This window comes from Rhamphochromis longiceps, linkage group LG7 (genome assembly GCF_057381845.1).
Source record: "Rhamphochromis longiceps isolate RC_006_pf linkage group LG7, R_longiceps_female_GT1.1, whole genome shotgun sequence".
Classification (NCBI taxonomy): Eukaryota; Metazoa; Chordata; class Actinopteri; order Cichliformes; family Cichlidae; genus Rhamphochromis; species Rhamphochromis longiceps.
Window position 1 is genome coordinate 42,872,454 of NC_140563.1, and position 19,332 is coordinate 42,891,785.

A 19,332-nucleotide genomic window follows, 5' to 3' on the forward strand; every position below is an offset into this window, starting at 1 on the left:
GACTGGATATGTGAAGCGCTTTGGGGTCCTACAGGCCATTTACCATTTATAGGGCCTTATGTTTTTATTTTGCTGTACTAATGTAAGGTGACCTTGACGATCTTTAAGGCGCCTATAATTAAAATGTATTATTATTATCATTATTATTATGTTATTATTATACATTAATATGCATAAAGGAGAAACAAAGTGTTTTAGTCAGTTATATGTTTGTTAGGGAGATTTTTAATATCTGTAGTCTTAATGTTTCCCTGGTTAATTTGAGGTAAAATGATAGTTTTTTTTTAAGCTAGCAGATAACAGAGGTTTGTTTTGTTTTTTTGGTTTTTTTTTAATGCACGGCATTTGGCTGTTTAACTGTCATTACATGTGCACATGATTTAATTTACGTTACATTTTTTCTAAAACCCAGTTGTATTTTTATTCGATTTAATTAAATATTTTAGCACAGTTTTAGCTTAGTTTTACCCTGACATTTGTGGTATGCTACGTACATGGGGAGGAAGATTTGCCTGAGAGATCTGACTCAGGGTAAAAATGGCTCACTACTTCCTCAGACCACTTTTTTTTTATAAGTCACTGACGGCGCTGTCTGAGAGAGAAGAAACGTGGACGGTGTAGTTTAAATCGTTTCCACAGCTTTAGTTTGTGTTAGTTACTTCTTACTCGAAAACATACATTTGTAAAATGACGGGACAGTCTTCGTTGTTATTGCGTAAACAATTATCAGGTAAGTTAGCTAACTGTTGCTGCTAAGTCTGTGGACACTAGCATTTCACTTTGTTTTATTGTCAGTCACAAGTGAGAAGCAGACGTGTTTCGTTTGGTTGTTGTTTAGTAGTAGCAGTGTTTGTCATATGTGACCTGTGTGTTTTATATATAAAAGCTTGAAAATGTAGTTGTAATGCACGTGTCGCGCGTAGATAGCGTGTCACACAGCTGTTAGCGGACATATGACTAAGGCTAGCTGCTATTGCTCAACAGCTACTATTTAAAAGTCAGTACACCCCCATTCATTACATGTGCTTACTCTCTCCATGTCTACTTGATGTTATTCGAAACACACAGTGTGGTGAGTTTAAACACGTTTGATCACTTTGAATCTGCAGAACTGATCAAGAACCCAGTGGACGGCTTTTCTGCCGGGCTCGTGGACGATGATAACATCTATCAATGGGAAGTGGTCGTTATTGGACCTCAAGACACATTATAGTGAGTGATTCTTGTTTATTGATCTTAACTAATGGATTTATATCCATCTGAAGCTAAAGCTGGTCTTGTTAACACCATCCTCTTTCTCATTTTCAGTGAAGGAGGTTTCTTCAAAGCTATCTTAACATTTCCTCGCGACTATCCTTTGAAGCCTCCTAAGATGAAGTTCGCCACTGAAATCTGGCATCCAAATGGTAAGAGCAAGCATCTCAGAACCTCTTCCTCTTTATGTATTCTACATCAAAGGATAGAAAATTAGCATTTTTCTTTTGGGGGGGGGCTGTCTTAAATTGTGGTTATGATTATGCAAACATTACTTCTAATCACAGCCAATGGCTTAGATGGTAATTTATATTATTAAAAAATACAAGAATTATGAGTTTTAAAAATATATAAGCCTTAGCTTAACACTCGGGTATGTACAGTAGTGCTGTGCAATACTGCAGATTTTGGTATTGATCAGATATGAAGCAAATACAGGGCCAGCATTGCCGATACCACTACCTTTACCCTATAAATGCAGCTTATATACCGGAGAGCAGCGTGTGTGATTTACAAGATTAATCATCATCATTTTGCAATTTCTGAACACATTTTAATGACCACTAAATCACAGTGAAAACACCTGATGTGGCTGTCCAACACTGGACTGGAAGACCTACATAAAAAAAAAAAGATGTTTACTTTGCTCCCAAAACACAGATGGGAAAGTAGCAACTGTTTGCTTCTGTGACATGCCAGCATGCCCTGAGCAAAGCAAGAGGCAAACTGTGTATTATAACTACTTGTAGTAATCATTTAGCTTTAGGTGTTTTTAGTTGTTTGCATTCCCAGCATTAAATCAGACTCGATCTCAGTGGGTGTTGGTCTCCGCCAAGGCTTTTATTTGTCACAGACTCGTTTTATGGGGAGAATTTCTAGACACAGCTAATTGACGGAGGATATCGGGTCTTTTGTCTCAGCTTCTTGCAGAAGATATGGTTTTGTTGGCTACATTGAGAAATGACTTTCAGGTTACACCCGAGTGGTTTGCAGTCGAGATGAGAATCAGCACCTCTAGGTCTGAGGCCACGGTTCACAGCTGGAAGAGAGTGCCCACTCTGGGTAGGGGACAAGTTGCTGCACCAAGTCGAGGAGTTCAAGTATATCTGGGTTTTGTTCTCAAGAGAGAGGAGTTGGGAAAGTGACAGGCAGATTGGTGCAGTCTTGGCAGCAGTGTGGGTGCTGTACTGGTTCGTTGTGGTGAGGAGACTAGTGTAAAAGTGAGTCTGTCTGTTTACCGACTGATCTATGTCCTTACTCTCACCTGTGGTCACAAGCTCTGAGTAGTGACTGAAAGAATAAGATCACAAGTGCAAGTGATGGAAATGAGTTTTCTCCGAATGGTGTCATCTTTCAGCCTTAGAAATGGAGTGAGGGCCTCAGAGTAGAGCTGCTATTCTCTTCCAGGATGTCTCCTTTGCCCGTTCTAGGTGACATGTTTTGGGTCCCAGGGCTGATTCAATACACGCTAGACAGATTATGTCTCTCAGCTGGCTGATTGGTTTCATCATATATACATAACACAATTAATGTTTAGTTGAAATGATTGAAATTGAGTGATACCAGAGTGAAGGAATGGTAAATCTGCTTTTTAAGTAATAATGTGGATTGTACTTGGGACAAAAACTAATTATATTTATAATTAAATTACTCAAATTTTCATTTTATAAAATAAATAAATTGTGAATCTGGAAAAAATTCTTTAAATGACATTAAATACATAACCAATAACACTTTAAGAAGAAACATGTTTTGCTTTTATTATCATTATTTTGCTATTATGATTGCTTCTTCAGTTGGTAGTCTGTGTATGTTAACTATATCAGTAGGGTGAGGATCAATAGATCCATCAATCGTGTACTTTTAAGTGGTATGACATGAGCCACTTTTACCACAAGTGGTATGGAATAAGCCTATACCACACCACTTGTGGTAAAAGTCCCTTAATGAGCTTTTACCTTTTATTTTATATCTGCAGCACTGTAACAGTCTGTTTATTTTCCTGTTTTCTTTTATGCCAGTGGCAAAAAATGGCGAAGTTTGCATTTCCATTCTGCACGAACCTGGTGAGGACAAGTACGGCTACGAGAAGCCTGAGGAGCGCTGGCTACCGATCCATACAGTGGAGACCATCATGATCAGTGTCATCTCCATGCTGGCAGATCCCAATGTAGATTCTCCTGCCAATGTGGATGCAGCTGTAAGTGCTCATGTTCTCCGCTAGCTTCAGACAACGTGTAAGCTCTAAGAGAAATGAAGTAAACGTGTTACAGGCATCTCTGATTTGTGCAGCTTGTGTGGCCAAGCTGTAGAAACAAGAAGTGATGGAGGGAGTAAATGACACTGTATACAATCACTGTCTATTATACCCGGCAGAAAGAGTGGAGAGAAGATCCTACAGGAATTTTTAAGAAAAAGGTGGCGCGTTGTGTACGGAAAAGCCAAGACACTGCTTTTGACTAAGGCGTCAGTCTGATCATCAGTTCTGTAAGTACAATCACCCAGATTTAACCTCTTCACATCTGCTAGGCTGCCTTTGAGCAAGTTTGGCATTAGCTGCATTTTAAGTAATGACAAGAAGAAGCTTTATTGTTCATGCATTACAAATTTATTTATTTTTTTTTTTTGTTAGTTTGTTTGATTTTTAGAGCCCTCTGAATTCATAGCCTTCTACCATAGTGATTTACTTCCTTATGAAACTAGAACAGAAACTGAAATGTTTATTTTTTTCTTGGGTAGGAGCTGGATGTGGATTGCCCGTTGAGGGAGATGGCTGGCAGATCTTTGCAACTTTTTGCCAGTGAAGAAACTTCTTCATGAATATTGCTGAACAGCAGTAACATCAATGCTGCAGTTTTATATCATTACCACTTTATCAGCATTTCACTAGCAGGACATGTGCAGCCTTTTTGTGTGGCTTGCATACTTATGGAATTTGACAGTACACTGCTCCTATTTTGTTTTTTTGTTTTTTTTCCCCCAAAGTAAATGTATTAACATAATATTTAGGATGATTTCCATAATTTAAGTAGTGTAATGTTAAATTCTGTGTATGGGGAAAAAAATCATCAGATTTTGGAGAAGGCACCAGGATAAATGCACCTTCTCTAAAGCTTGTTTATATTAATCTATTTATTTGTAGTGAAGCTGTTGCGTGTCGACTGCTCGAGTTATTTTTTTTTCCTTCAATTTCAACACTGAGCCACTCATTTCACTATATATGCAGTTTTTCATTAATCGCAGTCATTGATCAGATGGAAATCTAGAAACACATCTTCCTCTTTCTCAGGTACTTCTTTCCTTTGTTGGTGAACTTGAACACTGCCTTAACTTCAGCAAGGACTGCATTTAAGAGCCTTTTTTTTTTAACTCAAGGAAAAAAGGTGTCTCATACAAACCAAAGAGAAACCGTGATTTTAATTATTATTATTTTTTTAAATTAACAGACTTTCTTCCTATCCTTGTGATTGCATATGTAGAGTAAATGTATTCTCTCATTCCTATGGAAGAGGTCACAGGTCAGCAGTTATTTTAATACCTCTTACAGAAGTTTATATGTAACAGCTTTTTTTTTTTTTATGGTTACAATAGCATGGATATGTCAAATGAAATATAGTTGTATTGATATAAGTGTGAATAAAGTCGTGCAGATACTGTTCTTTCTGTAGAAACCTTTTCTTCCCTCCGCTGTACACCAACACATCCTTAAACAGACCTCAAGTCACTGAAGTTTTCCTTCACACCTAGTGGCACATTTGGTTAAAAACTAAACGGCAATAACTGCACTAGTTTCGTGTCTCCATAATTGCTTTATTGAATTAAGCACCAGCTCAATATAATCAACAAGTGAAGACATGCTTGAACATAAACTGTATAAAATCTTAACACAAAAGCAGACCCTCCTTTACCACCCCACCCAAAAATCCATCTTGCAAGTGTAGAAAACTGCAGTCCTAGTTGCTCACTGTCCAGGGGCTGACAGGCTTTTGTTCATGAACTGCTTCTTGACGAAGCAAACCCACCACTGAAAGAAGAAAAAGTTGGTAAACTTTTCAGTCAAAAGGACACGTTTCAGTGTTAACTGCTGAAACCTGCACATATTTAGATTGTAGAAAGCAGCTTAAATCTAGCATTTGAGCCTGTATCCCTCCTGGGTTAGCTGTGTGGTGACCTAGATTTGATATTAAGTTGTATAAATCAGATAAAGGAGGCAGGAAATCAAGACAGGAACAACAGTTAATTTTCGTTCGCCTCTGATCCAAATATGAGCTATGCAAGTTCTTTTCTGTATTGCAACTTAAATCCTACTGGATGCATCAGACACAGTAATTAAGGAACAAGGGGTGCATTAGCCCTGAGACATTTCCCTTGTCATGTTCACAGACCGCAACAGCCAATCACTTTGGACATGCCAGACTTACCTTGCTGGGTTTATCTGTCTGGGGGTCAAACACACGATCGCATAGCCTCAAGCCAGTCTCCTGTCGGAGCTGCTGGAGGTAGGCCCTCATAGTCTCTAAAGAAGGATGAAGAGCAAATATTATCAGTCCAGCCACAGACAGCAACAACTACTGTTTAACAGCAGGAAGGCATGGCTTTAGTAGTCGACCTTCCACATAATATACTGTACAAAAAAAAAGAGATCCAGGCATTTAGATTTAGGAGTAAGATTGCTGTAAAAGATCTGAGAGGATTCACTTGGATATGGAGTTCAGTAAAATAACTCGATATTTTCAGGAGTTTTTAAATAGGGTGGAATTCCATTAGTTTCATGTGTAACAGTTGGTACTTTATAAATGATAATCACATAAGTATAAAACAACATTTTCAGCCCCAGACCCCTAAAGCTTAAAGGTCAGCATTTCTATTTTTACCTTGAAATATAAGAGGTGTACAAAGGAACCAGTCTAATTCAGAGTCAGGGAATTGAAACAACATAACCAGTTGGTATAAATATGGTGAAATGTCAAGTTTGTTTTTACTTATTTACTGATAAACACCCTAAGGCAGACAAACATGTACTAATCCTAGCTTGTGGCTTCTTACCTTCCTCTTGCTTGTTTGCAGGTTTGACATACATAGCATTAAGGGGGAAGCCAGGTTCTCCAGGAATGGGAAAGTTTGTGATGCCCAGAGTGTACATCTCCTTTTCTCCCTGGCTCCTGGAGCTGCACTGTAGAGCCACATATCCCAATGGAAATAGTTTGATTATGTTTTCTGGTCACCTACTTGAATATATATATTTAAGTAGCTCATTGCTACAAGTGATGAAACTGCATTAAGCCCTTTGTGGGGATTTCAATTTACCTTCTGTAGTTTCTTTAGGCATTCAGAAATATAGAGTGTGACATAGATCAGTGTCCTGTCTGCCTCATTCTGAAAGAAACACATGTACACACACATTTTTGAAAAATTTATATAAAGCATTGAGGTTACTGTAATTTGTAGTAGTTAGGTCTCAGAATTGAACAGCCTAAACTATGCAAACTATGAAAAGATTGCACTGTTTGCAATCACAGGAAGAGGCAAGCCAGGGCATGTGGAAAAACCAAGTGCTCAGCTGCTCCAGAGAGTAAGAGAAAACATAGAGGAAAAGGGGCACCAGTGAGGTGCATACCTGCCTCCTTATTCAAATAAAACTTATTAAGCTACTTAAAAAAAAAAAAAAAAAAAAAATTATATGTTGATACAATGGTGGGGGCACAAATACAGCAAAACCACCCTAAGGTTTATGACTATTTTGGTCTCCTTAAACATGGAACACATGCAATCAAAACAGTGCAAATGTCAATGAATTGCTTACCTTGATTTCATAGTTCTTGAAGAAAACATTGGCCTTGAAGTAGTAGATAGCCTCGTCAATAATATCAGAATCTACGCCTAAAATTTAAAAAAGCAAAGAAGAAATCAACAAATTTATGGCTCTAAATTCAGTATTTGTGCATGTGCATATGTATGTGTCACTGTTAAAATGTCATTTCCCGTTTTGGCCATGCAGGCCTTTTTTGCTACCAGCAGAGCTCCATTCTTGATTTATGAGCTGCTAACAAGCAACTAGAATCACCCAATCACAAAATATAATAACTTTATTATTCAATAGCACTGAACCTGTCAAACCCACAACACCATGGAAGACTGAAATGAACATTTAGGTGGAGTAGACACTACAAAATGCACCGTTTTATTACAGAAGTGCTCATAGACTCTAATGAAGAAGTTAGAAGTTGAGGGTGAGCTTTTTACACCATATAAGGAAGTGTATCTGATGCATGTATCAGGAAATACAGTAGGGGTCATAACAAGATACAACCCATTGCCTAAAAATGACTTAACCAAATCAAAAAACACTACTATAGACTTCACTACAATTGATATGCGTTATGTGAAGGACATTATCGAGTAAAATATACTCGATAAATATTACACAAGTAAAATATATCGCATAGCCTTACCGTCTCCTCTGGCTGGTCCTTTAAACTGAGTTTTGACGGGGAGCAAAGCCATGTTCCCCACCAGCCTCGTTTCGGTGGCCATCAGGTTTGAGTGATACGCCTGAAAAATATTAAAAGAAAAAGTTGCTGTCACCTGATATCTTTGGGAACATTTCTGCCAGATAGCATCATTGCTACTATGCTAGCCTGGTTTAATAGTTATGTTACCGTAGAACCAAATAATAAGAAGTAGTATAGGCAGCGTGCTAAAACCTATTTGCAACAAAGCATCAAACGCGAATTTGCGCTTTCTGACATGTCAAACATCGTTAAATTGCGACCCAAATGGTTAGGTAATTAGCGAACTATGCTAACGTTAACTCGGAGGCCCCTTTTTTCCTACTCAGTGGGATTTCAGCGCAATATTTCTGCTCTAAACCTAGCAGTAAAGTTCTCTGCTCGTCAATAATAGTGTGTTCCTTCTTATTTTTACTCACCGGCATGTTGAATGATAAATATCAGTCCAACTGCTCAGCGACAGAAATATTCCAACACTTGCAAGATGCTGCTTCCGTGCTGTCCCACCCTTCGGCTTTACAGGAAGTGGCCACGTGTCATGTGGCGTATCAACCAGCCGGGGGCGCTAAATAAACACTTTACATCACACGGGCGGCAAAACGTGTATTTTGCGTTGCATTTTATTCAAAAAAATATAATAGCAATATTTTTTAATAACTGCTAAGCATTTAAATGCATCAAACCACTGTTTTAAAATATACTTTTAAATGAATAGCTTCATTTTCATCAAAACAAACAAAAAAAAAAAAAAAAAAACATGAAACATTATTTATGATATCCACAATCTTCTTCACGTGTCCATTTCTCGGTATCCATCCAGTTACAACAAACAGTCCGATTGGAACTCCTTTGCCAGTCTTGCTACACAAAGTCTGTATTTGCAGGATTGGCCGTACTCCGCCTCAGCTGTTCGCTTTGTCTTGAAAAATGTCGTCATAATTTAGGTTAGCAGGCTGTTCCTCAACCTCCTGTAGGAAAACAAGGTACAGAACAAAAAAAAACTGGTTGATCATGAAAAGCTATATAATGCATCTCACACACACACACACACACACACACACACACACACACACACACACACAGTATATTTATTATATAAATATATATTTATTATATATATATATATATATTTATTTTTTTCCAGTTGTGTTTAATTGGGGTGGGTGGGTTGTGCTGTTTCTTCACCTTTGGCTCCTTAAACTCCAGGTCCTCTCCGTACTGTATTGAGAAGTCAATGTGTTGCAGTACTATGTTAATACCTTCTTCATCAGTGCGGTCAAAAGGGAGGAATCTTACTATACTGTAGTCATCAATCTAGATACACAAACAGATACTGTCTCATTAAAAACAGACAAATATATTAATAAAAATATCAATCTGGTCATAAACATGATGCAGTACCAAATCAAGGCCTTTACTTACGAGACCACAAATAGCTTTGGTTAGCTTCTTGAACTTTTTGCTTCTGATTGTGTTGGAGCCGTCTTCCATCATCGAGTACATGTCCGGGTCCAGGTATCTTTATAAAAAAAAAAAAAATGCAATGCATAAAAATGTAAGCAAATTAAAACTAAGAATTGTGTCTTCAAACATGTTCAGGTTTTGAATAACATGAAAAGAAAACATTAATCTAGTCCTAGTACAGACGACAAAGGGAATTACTTTTGTAGATTTTGTGTGCACTTAACATTGTCAATTCATATGAAACTTACTTTTCAATCTCCTTCTTTGCTTTGGGGCTAAGCAGATCCATTTTTGTCATGATGTTTACCTGAGGAATCTCTAATGACACCATAGCACTGAGGGCAGCCATGACTCCAGAGATAAACTACAGTAGGAGACAAGTAAAAGGTGTGCTCTCACTATTACATTATGTTTGTGTTTGTACAGAAATGAAGTTAAAAAAGGAAAATCAAATAAATCAGAGGAAGACACTGTGAGACTGTTACCTTAAAAGACTCCACCATGAACTGCGAGTCAACAAGGAAAACTCCACAAACCCGAAACTCCCACTGCTGGAGCTGCTCCACCAGCTGCTTCATTACAGGAAGGTGTGTGTACAGCTCAATCTGCCCTGTAAAGAGAAGCCACGCTTCACACCAGTTCTATGAGGCACACACGGACAACCACTTTTCCAACGATAACATACCTTGTTCCAAGACTGAAATAATGATATATACACTCATCTGCCAATTCAATAGGTTTGTTACTCTCTAATGGCAGCAGCTCAACTACATTTAAGCATACAGACACGTTCAATATGCTGAAGTTTAAAGCAAGCATCAGAAAAGGGAAATATGGTATGGTTATTGATGCCAGACGGGCTGGTCTGAGTATTTCTGAAACTGATCTGCTGGGATTTTCCCCAAACAGCCATCAACAACCATCCGTAGGGTTTACAGACAACAGTCCAGAAAAAAAAAGAAAAAAAAAGAGCGCCACTTCTCTGGGTGAGAATTCTTGTTCATGTATGAGGAGAAAGACCAGACTGTTTAAAGCTAATATGAAGGCAAGAGTAAACTCATATTCATTACAACCTAGGTTTACAGAAGAACATCTCTGAATGCACAACATGTTGAACCTTGAATCGGATAGGCTACAGCAGCAGAACACCACACCAGGTGCCACTACTGTCAACTATGACCAGGAAACTGAGGCTATAATTTGCAAAGGTTCAAGAAAACATAATTTAAACCCCACAGCCTACCTGAGTATTGCTGCTGACTACCTTATGATCACAGTAAACCCATCTTCTGACTGTTGCTTCTAGTAGGATAATTTGTCATACTACAAAGCTCAAAATCATCTCAAACTATGTCTCGCTGCATGCTCAATCATCCAGGTAATGAAATCCCAAAACATTGATCCTGTCCATCAAAACCATAGCACTTTCAGTGGGAGAAACATTATATCACTCATCCAAGTGCCTTCTTCAGTCTCAGATGGCCAAAATCAACGTTTTGGCATCTCAAACAAACTGACAAATCTGCAGCAATTTTGTGATGCTATCGTGTCAGTATGGTCCAAAGTCTATAAGAAATTCACCGTGTTGAATGTATGCCATAAGGAATTAAGGTAATTTTGAGGGTAAGTGGTCATGAGTGTAAATCTATTTTGGTGATTTTAACAAAATTAACAAATAACAGTGCCCAGGATATGTTGAATCCCATCCACACTCCAGCACAAACAACTGCACTGTGCTGAAGCTAACGGAAGTCTGGCTTCAACATACCCTCTTTGAAACATTTACCTGGACAGTCAAATAATATGTAGTCATCTTCCACGTGGCCCAGGCTTTCCTCCAGCCAATCAAAGTTGTTTGCGAAGTACTCCATGCAGAAAACCAGACCTCCGTTTGGGCCAAATCTTAAAGACTCGTCCTCCATCACGTCATCCACCTGAATAAGCTCACGAATGTCTGAGAGCAAACATAATAAAGTTACCATGTGGGTTGTGTAAAATAACTCCTATATGCTAAATACTAAAGCAAGAATTAATGTTAGAGCCTAATTAAAAGCCATTTATCAGGGTTAATCGTATCTTCCTCTCTTCTATGGACACTACTATGTCATATAAACTAAAACTATGCTGCATTTACCTGCCATGACAGGGTAATCAAAGTGCTCAGCTGCTGGGTCCAAATTGACCACCTGAACCGAACGGTTTAAGGTCTCTGAATGCTGGACCATGGTGGAGCAGTAGGTACTCTGAAATGAAAATGAACTCCAGTAAACAAAAAGCAGATGCAGTCTGTGTTGAACACAAGACAACTTCATGCCTTAGCATTAGCCGAATAGCACAACAAGGTATTTCAACAAGTTTAACTGAATGAGTGATAACTTACCTTACCGCTACCCGCGGGACCCATCACTAGCTGTGCATAACGAGGCATTGTGCCTCAGTTAAAGAGAGCTGTGTAAAACTGGGTCCTTTTTGTCGCCAAAAGTAGCTTCGTAGAACTGTTCGTAATATTGATGCACTAGCGGTGGTGGTGCTTGTGCTTCTCCTTCTCCTTCTTTTTCTTCTTCGTCTTCTTGTAAGAAACATCTACATTGTATTAGCACTTCTGCCACCTATTGGTCAAAGCGTGGTTAACAAGCTTGGATCATTACTAAGAAATTTAATTGTTAAGTTATACACTATATGAAGACGTCTTTCTATTTAAGGTAAGACATTTCCGTCAGTAGAGACAGAATACAAGTCTCTCATAAATAATGAAGTTAAATAAACGTAGGAGAATACATACATTAAAAAGCTAAAACTATTTTTCTGAGCAGTTAAATAATTTCAGAAATTACTCTCTCTTTGTATAATATGTTTAATTTATGTAAAATAAAACAAAAAAATAATGGGATAAAGGATAAAGTACAAAGATAACGTCATTACTAAACACTAGGGGGCAGCATTCTGTCGTCGTAGCTTCTAACCTGCATACCTCTAAGAGAATAAGAAGGAAAGGAAGTCGTTGCAAACCGAAACATTACCATCGGCATGCCAAGCAAGAGCAACAACACGCAAGCGATTGCTCCTGGTCTCCTAATTTGACTGAGCCTCTAAAAGCTGTCATAATTGGGGAGGGAAATGTCTCGATAGAGTGGATGGAGCGGATAGGTGAAGCTTTTGGAAAGAGCTTACCGACTGGAGGTGGACTTCTTATTATCAGGTGAGCTCTTTCATCATAGTCCGTCTTGCAAAACGTTTCAAATTACTTTGCACGTTACGTAAACAGTATTAGCTTCATTATGCTCTGTGCCACACTCTTTTGCTATAACTTAAGGCGGCCCTGCTAAGCCTGTCGTCAAAGAGTCGTTAAATGTCCCGTAAGAGCTCAGACTTAAAGAGAGAAGCTGTCCTTCTTTCACTGGTACATAAATAACTACAGGGCTCAATATTGTCTATGGTGGAGGAACTTCCAAAAGCCACGCACTGTCATTACCAACAGTAGCGGTGCTCATTAATGTGTTAAAAGCTAATCTACGCCAGCGCTAAACTTGGCAAGCGGGCGTTGCTAGCTGATAATAGCAACACAGTGAACGGAAGAATGCTACATGCAGGGACAAGTAGGCTAGTAGACTAGATATAAAGTGTCGCTACCCTATTTTTGTAACGTTTTGGTAAGAATGGACTGATCGCTGCTATTGCTAACAGGTCACTTAAAAACAAGCCTTTAAGTTCGCAGCTTAATTCCGTAAACCCACAGATTTGTGACATTCACAGACTTGGGAATACATTAGTGGAACCTCATAGTCCGTTAAATTATATAGCTTTTACTAACATTTAAAATTGTAATTAGTGATCTTTTTTTTCTTCTCCCCCTCTGTTTTCCAGAGTTGTAGGCTATGAGTGTGGGTGATGGAGGACGGTCAGCATGGGGACTTGGACTACTTGATCCAAGATGAGGACACTCTCATTGAAGGTGTCAGCAACCAGGTCTTATTTGTGGTGGTGCTCAGTGTCGCCTTCCTTGCAGGCCTCCTCACTCTCCTCTGCAGGTAAGCAATTGTTGTTTAATAAAAGGAAAGTGCCGTTTTCTTTTTCTTTGGATGACAGGTGTTCAGGACCGATAATATATGCATATATCTGAGGGTTGTAATCATGTAGAATATTGCACTTTAGGGCTACTCGTAACACTGATGATGAAGTTCATCAGTGTTACCGTTTCATTACTGTGTTCACAGGCAGTTAGTGTATTAAAACTTAGCTCACTGTCTTGGATTTGCATTGTCATGCTCTGTTTCATAGTTTACGCTGACAAACATCTGATTGCCAAATCATCCTTTGACATTTGCAGACAAGAGCAGCAAAATATTCATCCTGAGAATCAGGAGCATGTTAGAGCCGTCCGACAACAGCTCCAGACCGAGCAGGTAAAGACGCAAGCGCAGCTCTAGCCTTTTTAGCCCTACGTATTACTTGGAATCCTTTGAGTGGTTTGAAACATCGCCTGAACATTTCAAACTCAGAAAAGCAGAGTTTTGAGGATTATATTTTAATTTGGAGGATGTCATCCTTTACTAAAACTATTATTTTGTTGGTGTTTAATTTCTATGTTATCTTAAGAAAGCAACCTCTAAAATTTATATTTATATCTCTGAAATTTAAAAGAAGCAATTAGTTTTGGCTCTAGAACTGGCAAAAGTCCAGAAGAAGGAACTGAAAAGGTTTAAATTGTCAAGTCACAACAGGAAGTTGCAAAAGGGCTGATTATAGATAAATATTAATATTCTTTTACAGCTAGTAAATGGTTTATAATTTTTATTGTTCATTTGGAGGGAATGACTCTCAAAATTGTGCGCTCTGTTATAACAAATGTGCTAAACGTTTTAATTTGTATGCTTTTGATTTCATTTTGCAGGATGAAAATCCCCAGGCTGAAGCCAGGCAGCAGTATTACACAGACATGTCGTGTCCTGTATGTTTACAGCAGGCTGTTCTGCCTGTGGAAACCAATTGTGGACACCTTTTCTGTGGTGAGATTATTGTACAGATTTCAGTAATGTGCACTAAACAAAACAATATGATTTCATTCTTTTAATCGCTTATTTCATTACTAAAAAAGTAGTACAAAAAGTACAAAATTTCTACAAATGTTGACATTATTTGAAAATATGCACATCAAGGAAAACATCATTTGAAGTAAAAAAAAAAAAAATTCTTTTTTCTTTTTTTTTTTTTGTGCTTTAGTTTTACTCATGTGCCATATCCTGTATTCTTACACAGGCTCCTGCATCATAGCCTACTGGAGGTACGGCACCTGGCTGGGAGCTATTAACTGCCCCATCTGCAGACAAATGGTGAGTCTTTCAGTACTTGTTAAAATGCACACTAGGGATATTCATAAGTTGCCAGCTGTTCTGTATTCATATCTTTGAATGCACAAAAATACCTTAATTCTTTTTAGGCGTTTAGCTACTGTCACAGTTGTTGGAAATGAGTGTTAAATGGAATAAGTGATGTGTCAGTCAGAGCGGTGCTGTGTGACCTGTCACTGCTCTACATATATATATATATTACCACCCAGTTGATTTATAATATCAACTGGCCGATATAACTATAAATGAGTACATAAAAAGAAAAAAGAAAAACACATGGCAAATTTTGGGGAAAACTGTTATCTATGCCTCTAATGTTTCAGTAAAGGACTAGATGTTACAATCCCAGACAATGCATTGCTTTTAATGGAGAAAATCTTGAAGGATGGCTGTTATGAAGAAAGCAGCGCAGAAACATTACCAGCAGCACACATCGTCGTGTGCCTTCTTTTACCCAAGCTAGCCTGCCATTTCCCCTGCTTAGGTTTAGGGATTAGAGATCTGATCTAAATTGTTAAATTTGCGACACATCGTCCGTAGTGGACCTTGGATTCATCGGGTGTTTCGGCCATTATCACTAGACTCCTCATCCAAGGAGGCCCTGCCAGGGTTGATCAGGCCCTGGAGTGTGTCAATGATTTATGTTAAAATTGTTTTTCTCTCCTTCTTTCTCCTGTTTAATTTTCTACAGTTTATTTTCTATCTATTCACTACAACTGAGAAATACTTACCTCTTTAGCATTTATGGAGCCTCATTTCTTCAAAGGGACAGAAAAGGTGACAGAGAGGAGTAAGATGAGATAAGATAGGAGAGAGCAGAGAGGAGAGCTGGAAGGAGGCGCCCGATCTGGCTTCCCACACCTCCCCGCCGGATCTGGCTGTGCGCTCTACCTCCCCACTGCCTACCAGAAAAGGGAAGAAGAGCAGAGGGGAGAAGAGTGGAACGTTTTTCATTCTTCTTTTTAGTTAGTACTACCATGAAGTTAACTGCACAGTCCCCAGGAGGCCCTGAGACAGCTGTAGCAGTCAACCAGCAAAACTTTTAATGTTATGTTTTACTCTTTCGACGCCCCCTGTTGAGGCAGGCCCGTGGTGGGCCTGCCTCATGCCAAGGATTGGTCGTGGTGATCAATCCTTGGCATGTGTATCGCAGTTAGCTGACTGCCTTAGCTGCCCAAGTGATGTCAGCCCTTTGTAGCCATAGCCTGTGACTGGTCCTCTCAGCAGTGTTAGCTAATTCTCTTATAGCCTGCCGTTGTGCCTGTCCTCTGATCCCAATCTCTCTCAGCAGTTTTGCTGTTGTACTGGCAACAAAGCCCCCCCCCCCCCCCCCAAAAAAAAAAGTGTATATATGTCAACCGATGTATGTGATTATCATCAATATCAGTATTGGTATCCTTCTTAAAAATATCTTTAATTTTTTTTTTCTTATAATTCCAGGTAACATTGCTCTTTCCACTATTTCATGAGCACGCTGGTCCTCAGAGGGTACAGGATGGGGAAGCTGAACCTCAGCTAATATTAAGAGATATCAATGATTACAACCGCAGGTTTTCCGGCCAGCCGAGATCTGTGAGTATTTCACAGTGATATTTATTTAGATTGGGGCTTTAAGTTCGAATATTCATTCTGTACAACCCAGAATATGGTTATATTTTAAGGGGGGGTGCTCATCTGATTATGACCTGATCTGTCTCCTTTGGTCTTGGGAGCTGCGGACTTCTCCATTGTATAACTCCTTCTTTGTCTCTGTGAGTCATAGTCTGAAACCCAACAACAGTTATATTCTTGATACAAAAGTTAGGAAAGTTGTTAAAGAAGTGGATGTTTGCTCTCTCTGCAAGTCTATCATGGGAGACATGCGAAAGAGAGGGGTTTAAAATTTGCAGCCATCCATGAAATGGCCGATATGATACTACCTTAAATGAGATAAACGTGAGTTATTATTGACAACTTTGTTTCTGTGGTTTACCTCAGTTTATGGACAGGCTGCGGGATGTGCCCACTCTGCTTCGTCACGCCTTTAGAGAGATGTTTACTGTGGGTGGCCTCTTCTGGATGTTCAGGATTCGAATTCTTCTCTGCCTCATTGGGGCAATCACCTACCTGGCCTCTCCGCTCGACATCCTTCCCGAAGCGCTCTTTGGTCTTCTGGGATTCATGGACGATTTCTTTGTAATCCTACTTCTCTTTGTGTACATCTCTATCATGTACAGAGAGGTGGTTACTCAGAGACTGAACGGCTAGGCCTTCTCAAAAGCCTCGGGAAGAGTGAAGTCAACATCTGAGGACGTGCAAAAAAACGGAATAAATGTTCAAAGAGCAGTTAGTCGATAATACAGATTTTGCTCTCGCTCTCTCTCTCTCTCTGAAGCCTTGGATGTTATTTTATCACAGGAGATGGGTTAGCAAAAAAAAGTACTCTCAATATTGACTCTGTATATAGAATTTACCATTCAAGATTCTAAGGTCATATGAGTCAGTACCAACAGAAGCAGAATATAAGGATGCAATGTAAAAATCTACTTGGAGTCAGGCACTGAGGTCAGTCAGGAAAGTCTTTCTTGCCTGTCAGTTTCCAACCTTAACTAAATAGTCAACAGTGCCATGAACGGGCATTTGGTTAATGTGTATGTCATCATTATGGAGACAATCGTGTAAAACTGTAATGTCTTTATTAAATGGATTTAAAGTCAACAGTCTACATTTGGGTTGTCAGTTGACAAGCAAAGGTGTGTTACAAGAACCCTGTTAATGGGGTTATTAGAACCTGCTTTATTCATTTATAGTTACGCCCATATTTCAGTGATCTGTAACCTGCATAACCATGACTTGAAACCAATGTTTGTGTCAAAATCACTAAAGTTTTTCACCTGGAAACGTCTAGATTTATTCATCCATTCTAACATGCTTCGAACTTTCCTGGGCTTACCCACGTGAAAATATAGTGAACAACACCAACCAGTCTGATGATGATTTCTCAGTTAGAGATGACTTTGTTTTTCAAGAAAAGAAAGAACTGATTAAAGTTCATTTTTAATCATCAGCTCACTCAAGTAATGAATGTTAATGTCATGTTTCAATGTTCAAAGATTATTTTAAGGATTCTCTTTTTTTTTTTCTTTTTTCTTCTTCTTCACATTTCAGGATCTTAATCAGTTTGTCAGTGTCAGTTCAGCTTCACGCACTACAGAGCTTTTCAGAACGTCAGAGTCTCTCAATCTGTCAGATTTTGAAATGTATTAAAGTCTTATTTATGTTCAAATTAAATTAATGTTCTATACAAAATGTGTTTTACTGAGGATATAAATAAATGGGGGATTACCAAACTGTTCAAGTGTAAATCCAGCTTGAACTTCTGACTGGTGCACAGTAAATATCTCCACCTCAACTTCTTTTATTATTTTTATTTTTTTTTAGTTGTGATTACTTAAATAGGTAGTGTTGTCTAGTGGAGCCAGAGAGGGAGACTTCATTATCTGCCCTTTTCCCTCAAAGTTACTGTGTAACCATGGTTACTTTTTGAGCAATGAGTCCAGGCTATTTGGTTTCTGGGGATTCAAGCCAATGTTTGATAAGCTTGTCATGGTAGGCATAGTAAAAGGAGCAGGTTAACTGTAAATTTCACTGTATTTCAGAGATTTAGATTACCAAAAAAGGAGACCAGCAGCTACCTCATGGAATGTCTTGTTTTAGGGTGTGCCCACATACCAGTATGTGTCATACTTGAGTACTGCTCCACTAGTGTCCCTTTCAGTTTAAACTAAAGCCAGAGACAGCAGCATATGTTGTAATGCTCCAGGTGAACTACATTTGAGAGGTTTTTTGGAAGTCCCACCCTGATGTAATCTTTATTTTGGAAGCATCATGCAAGGGGCACTTTGTGCACAGACTTCGTGTACATGCCAAAATGCATGTCAGAAATGTGTAAAAATGCTGCTTCTCTCATACAATCTATTAACATAATTTCAAAGATATCACGTGCACTCATTTTCTCAGGGTTAGTGGGATTCCATCTAAATTAAATGGAATTGTGGCAATTGCATGAAGAAATCAAGTGGTTTTCTTTTATAAATCATTAGTTGCTTTTGATGGGAATTTTTTGTGTGTGGTTAGACCTGCTCCAACTTTTTTTTTTACAATAGAACAGAATAGCCCTTTATTGTCTTTGTGCATGTACAACAACATTTTTGTGTGGACTGATTCTGTGTGGATAATTTGAAAGCAAGAAAAATGATCCACATGTGAAAAAATATTCAAGACAGTTGCCAATTTTCGCAGGAGTGGATGTCCCCAAAAATCCACCCCTAGGTCAGACTATGCAATGCTCAAAGAAATTACAACAAACCTTAAGAGCTACAGCTCAACAACAATAAAAGCGCTATATAAATACAGGCCATTTACCATTTTACCATTTACCAATATCATCAGTTGAACAAGTTATTGAATCATATGTTGGACTTAGTTATTAACAAACTTTCTGTATTTTGGCTTAGTTTTCTTTTAAACCCCACTGGGTGTCTCACTGTGAGAAGTACCCTCTGGTGCTCTCTATAAGCATTTAGACTTATGCTTTTACGCAGCACTGAGTCAGCTGTATGTCTTCCCAAGCTTATGCGCTGCTTCCGTTTTGCTTGCCAGAAAAAAAAGTAATTTCCTTGGATTGTTTTGTTTTTTTGCCTGTGATTGTGTCTACATATTTTAGAACCATAAATAAATGAATGTTTCATTTGGTGCTTGTTTTGTGCTAGTTTTCA

General features: G+C 38.6%; 4 protein-coding genes across 5 annotated transcripts; 2 read left to right on the plus strand and 2 right to left on the minus strand.

Annotated features, from left to right (window-relative positions):
* The first annotated feature begins 501 nt into the window (after window positions 1-501).
* On the plus strand, window positions 502-4,445 carry LOC146665932 (ubiquitin-conjugating enzyme E2 G1-like). 2 transcript variants are annotated; one of them, XM_085413744.1, is made up of 6 exons: window positions 502-730; window positions 1,110-1,212; window positions 1,309-1,406; window positions 3,276-3,454; window positions 3,635-3,741; window positions 3,994-4,445. In XM_085413744.1, exons 1-5 carry the CDS (start codon window positions 688-690, stop codon window positions 3,728-3,730), a joined length of 519 nt encoding a protein of 172 aa, XP_085269870.1. In that variant the 5' UTR covers window positions 502-687; the 3' UTR covers window positions 3,731-3,741; window positions 3,994-4,445. The 2 variants fall into 2 exon arrangements, with proteins under 2 accessions (XP_085269870.1, XP_085269871.1); XM_085413745.1 differs by having other exon boundaries at window positions 505-730; window positions 3,631-3,741.
* Window positions 4,446-5,043: 598 nt separating this feature from the next.
* On the minus strand, window positions 5,044-8,326 carry arpc3 (actin related protein 2/3 complex, subunit 3). Its single transcript, XM_085413743.1, has 7 exons — window positions 8,183-8,326; window positions 7,707-7,806; window positions 7,058-7,134; window positions 6,562-6,630; window positions 6,301-6,427; window positions 5,676-5,770; window positions 5,044-5,278 (listed from the first exon to the last, which is right to left on the minus strand). The coding sequence occupies exons 1-7, from the start codon at window positions 8,186-8,188 to the stop codon at window positions 5,216-5,218; spliced, it is 537 nt and encodes a 178-aa protein (XP_085269869.1). The 5' UTR covers window positions 8,189-8,326; the 3' UTR covers window positions 5,044-5,215.
* A 53-nt stretch (window positions 8,327-8,379) lies between these two features.
* Window positions 8,380-11,790, minus strand: gpn3 (GPN-loop GTPase 3). The gene is made up of 8 exons (XM_085413742.1): window positions 11,608-11,790; window positions 11,362-11,470; window positions 11,014-11,181; window positions 9,713-9,837; window positions 9,476-9,591; window positions 9,186-9,282; window positions 8,949-9,077; window positions 8,380-8,731 (listed from the first exon to the last, which is right to left on the minus strand). Exons 1-8 carry the CDS (start codon window positions 11,653-11,655, stop codon window positions 8,666-8,668), a joined length of 858 nt encoding a protein of 285 aa, XP_085269868.1. The 5' UTR covers window positions 11,656-11,790; the 3' UTR covers window positions 8,380-8,665.
* A 425-nt stretch (window positions 11,791-12,215) lies between these two features.
* On the plus strand, window positions 12,216-17,459 carry rnf170 (ring finger protein 170). The gene is made up of 7 exons (XM_085413746.1): window positions 12,216-12,426; window positions 13,092-13,255; window positions 13,555-13,630; window positions 14,119-14,233; window positions 14,484-14,557; window positions 16,016-16,147; window positions 16,553-17,459. The coding sequence occupies exons 2-7, from the start codon at window positions 13,116-13,118 to the stop codon at window positions 16,820-16,822; spliced, it is 807 nt and encodes a 268-aa protein (XP_085269872.1). The 5' UTR covers window positions 12,216-12,426; window positions 13,092-13,115; the 3' UTR covers window positions 16,823-17,459.
* Window positions 17,460-19,332: the final 1,873 nt, after the last annotated feature.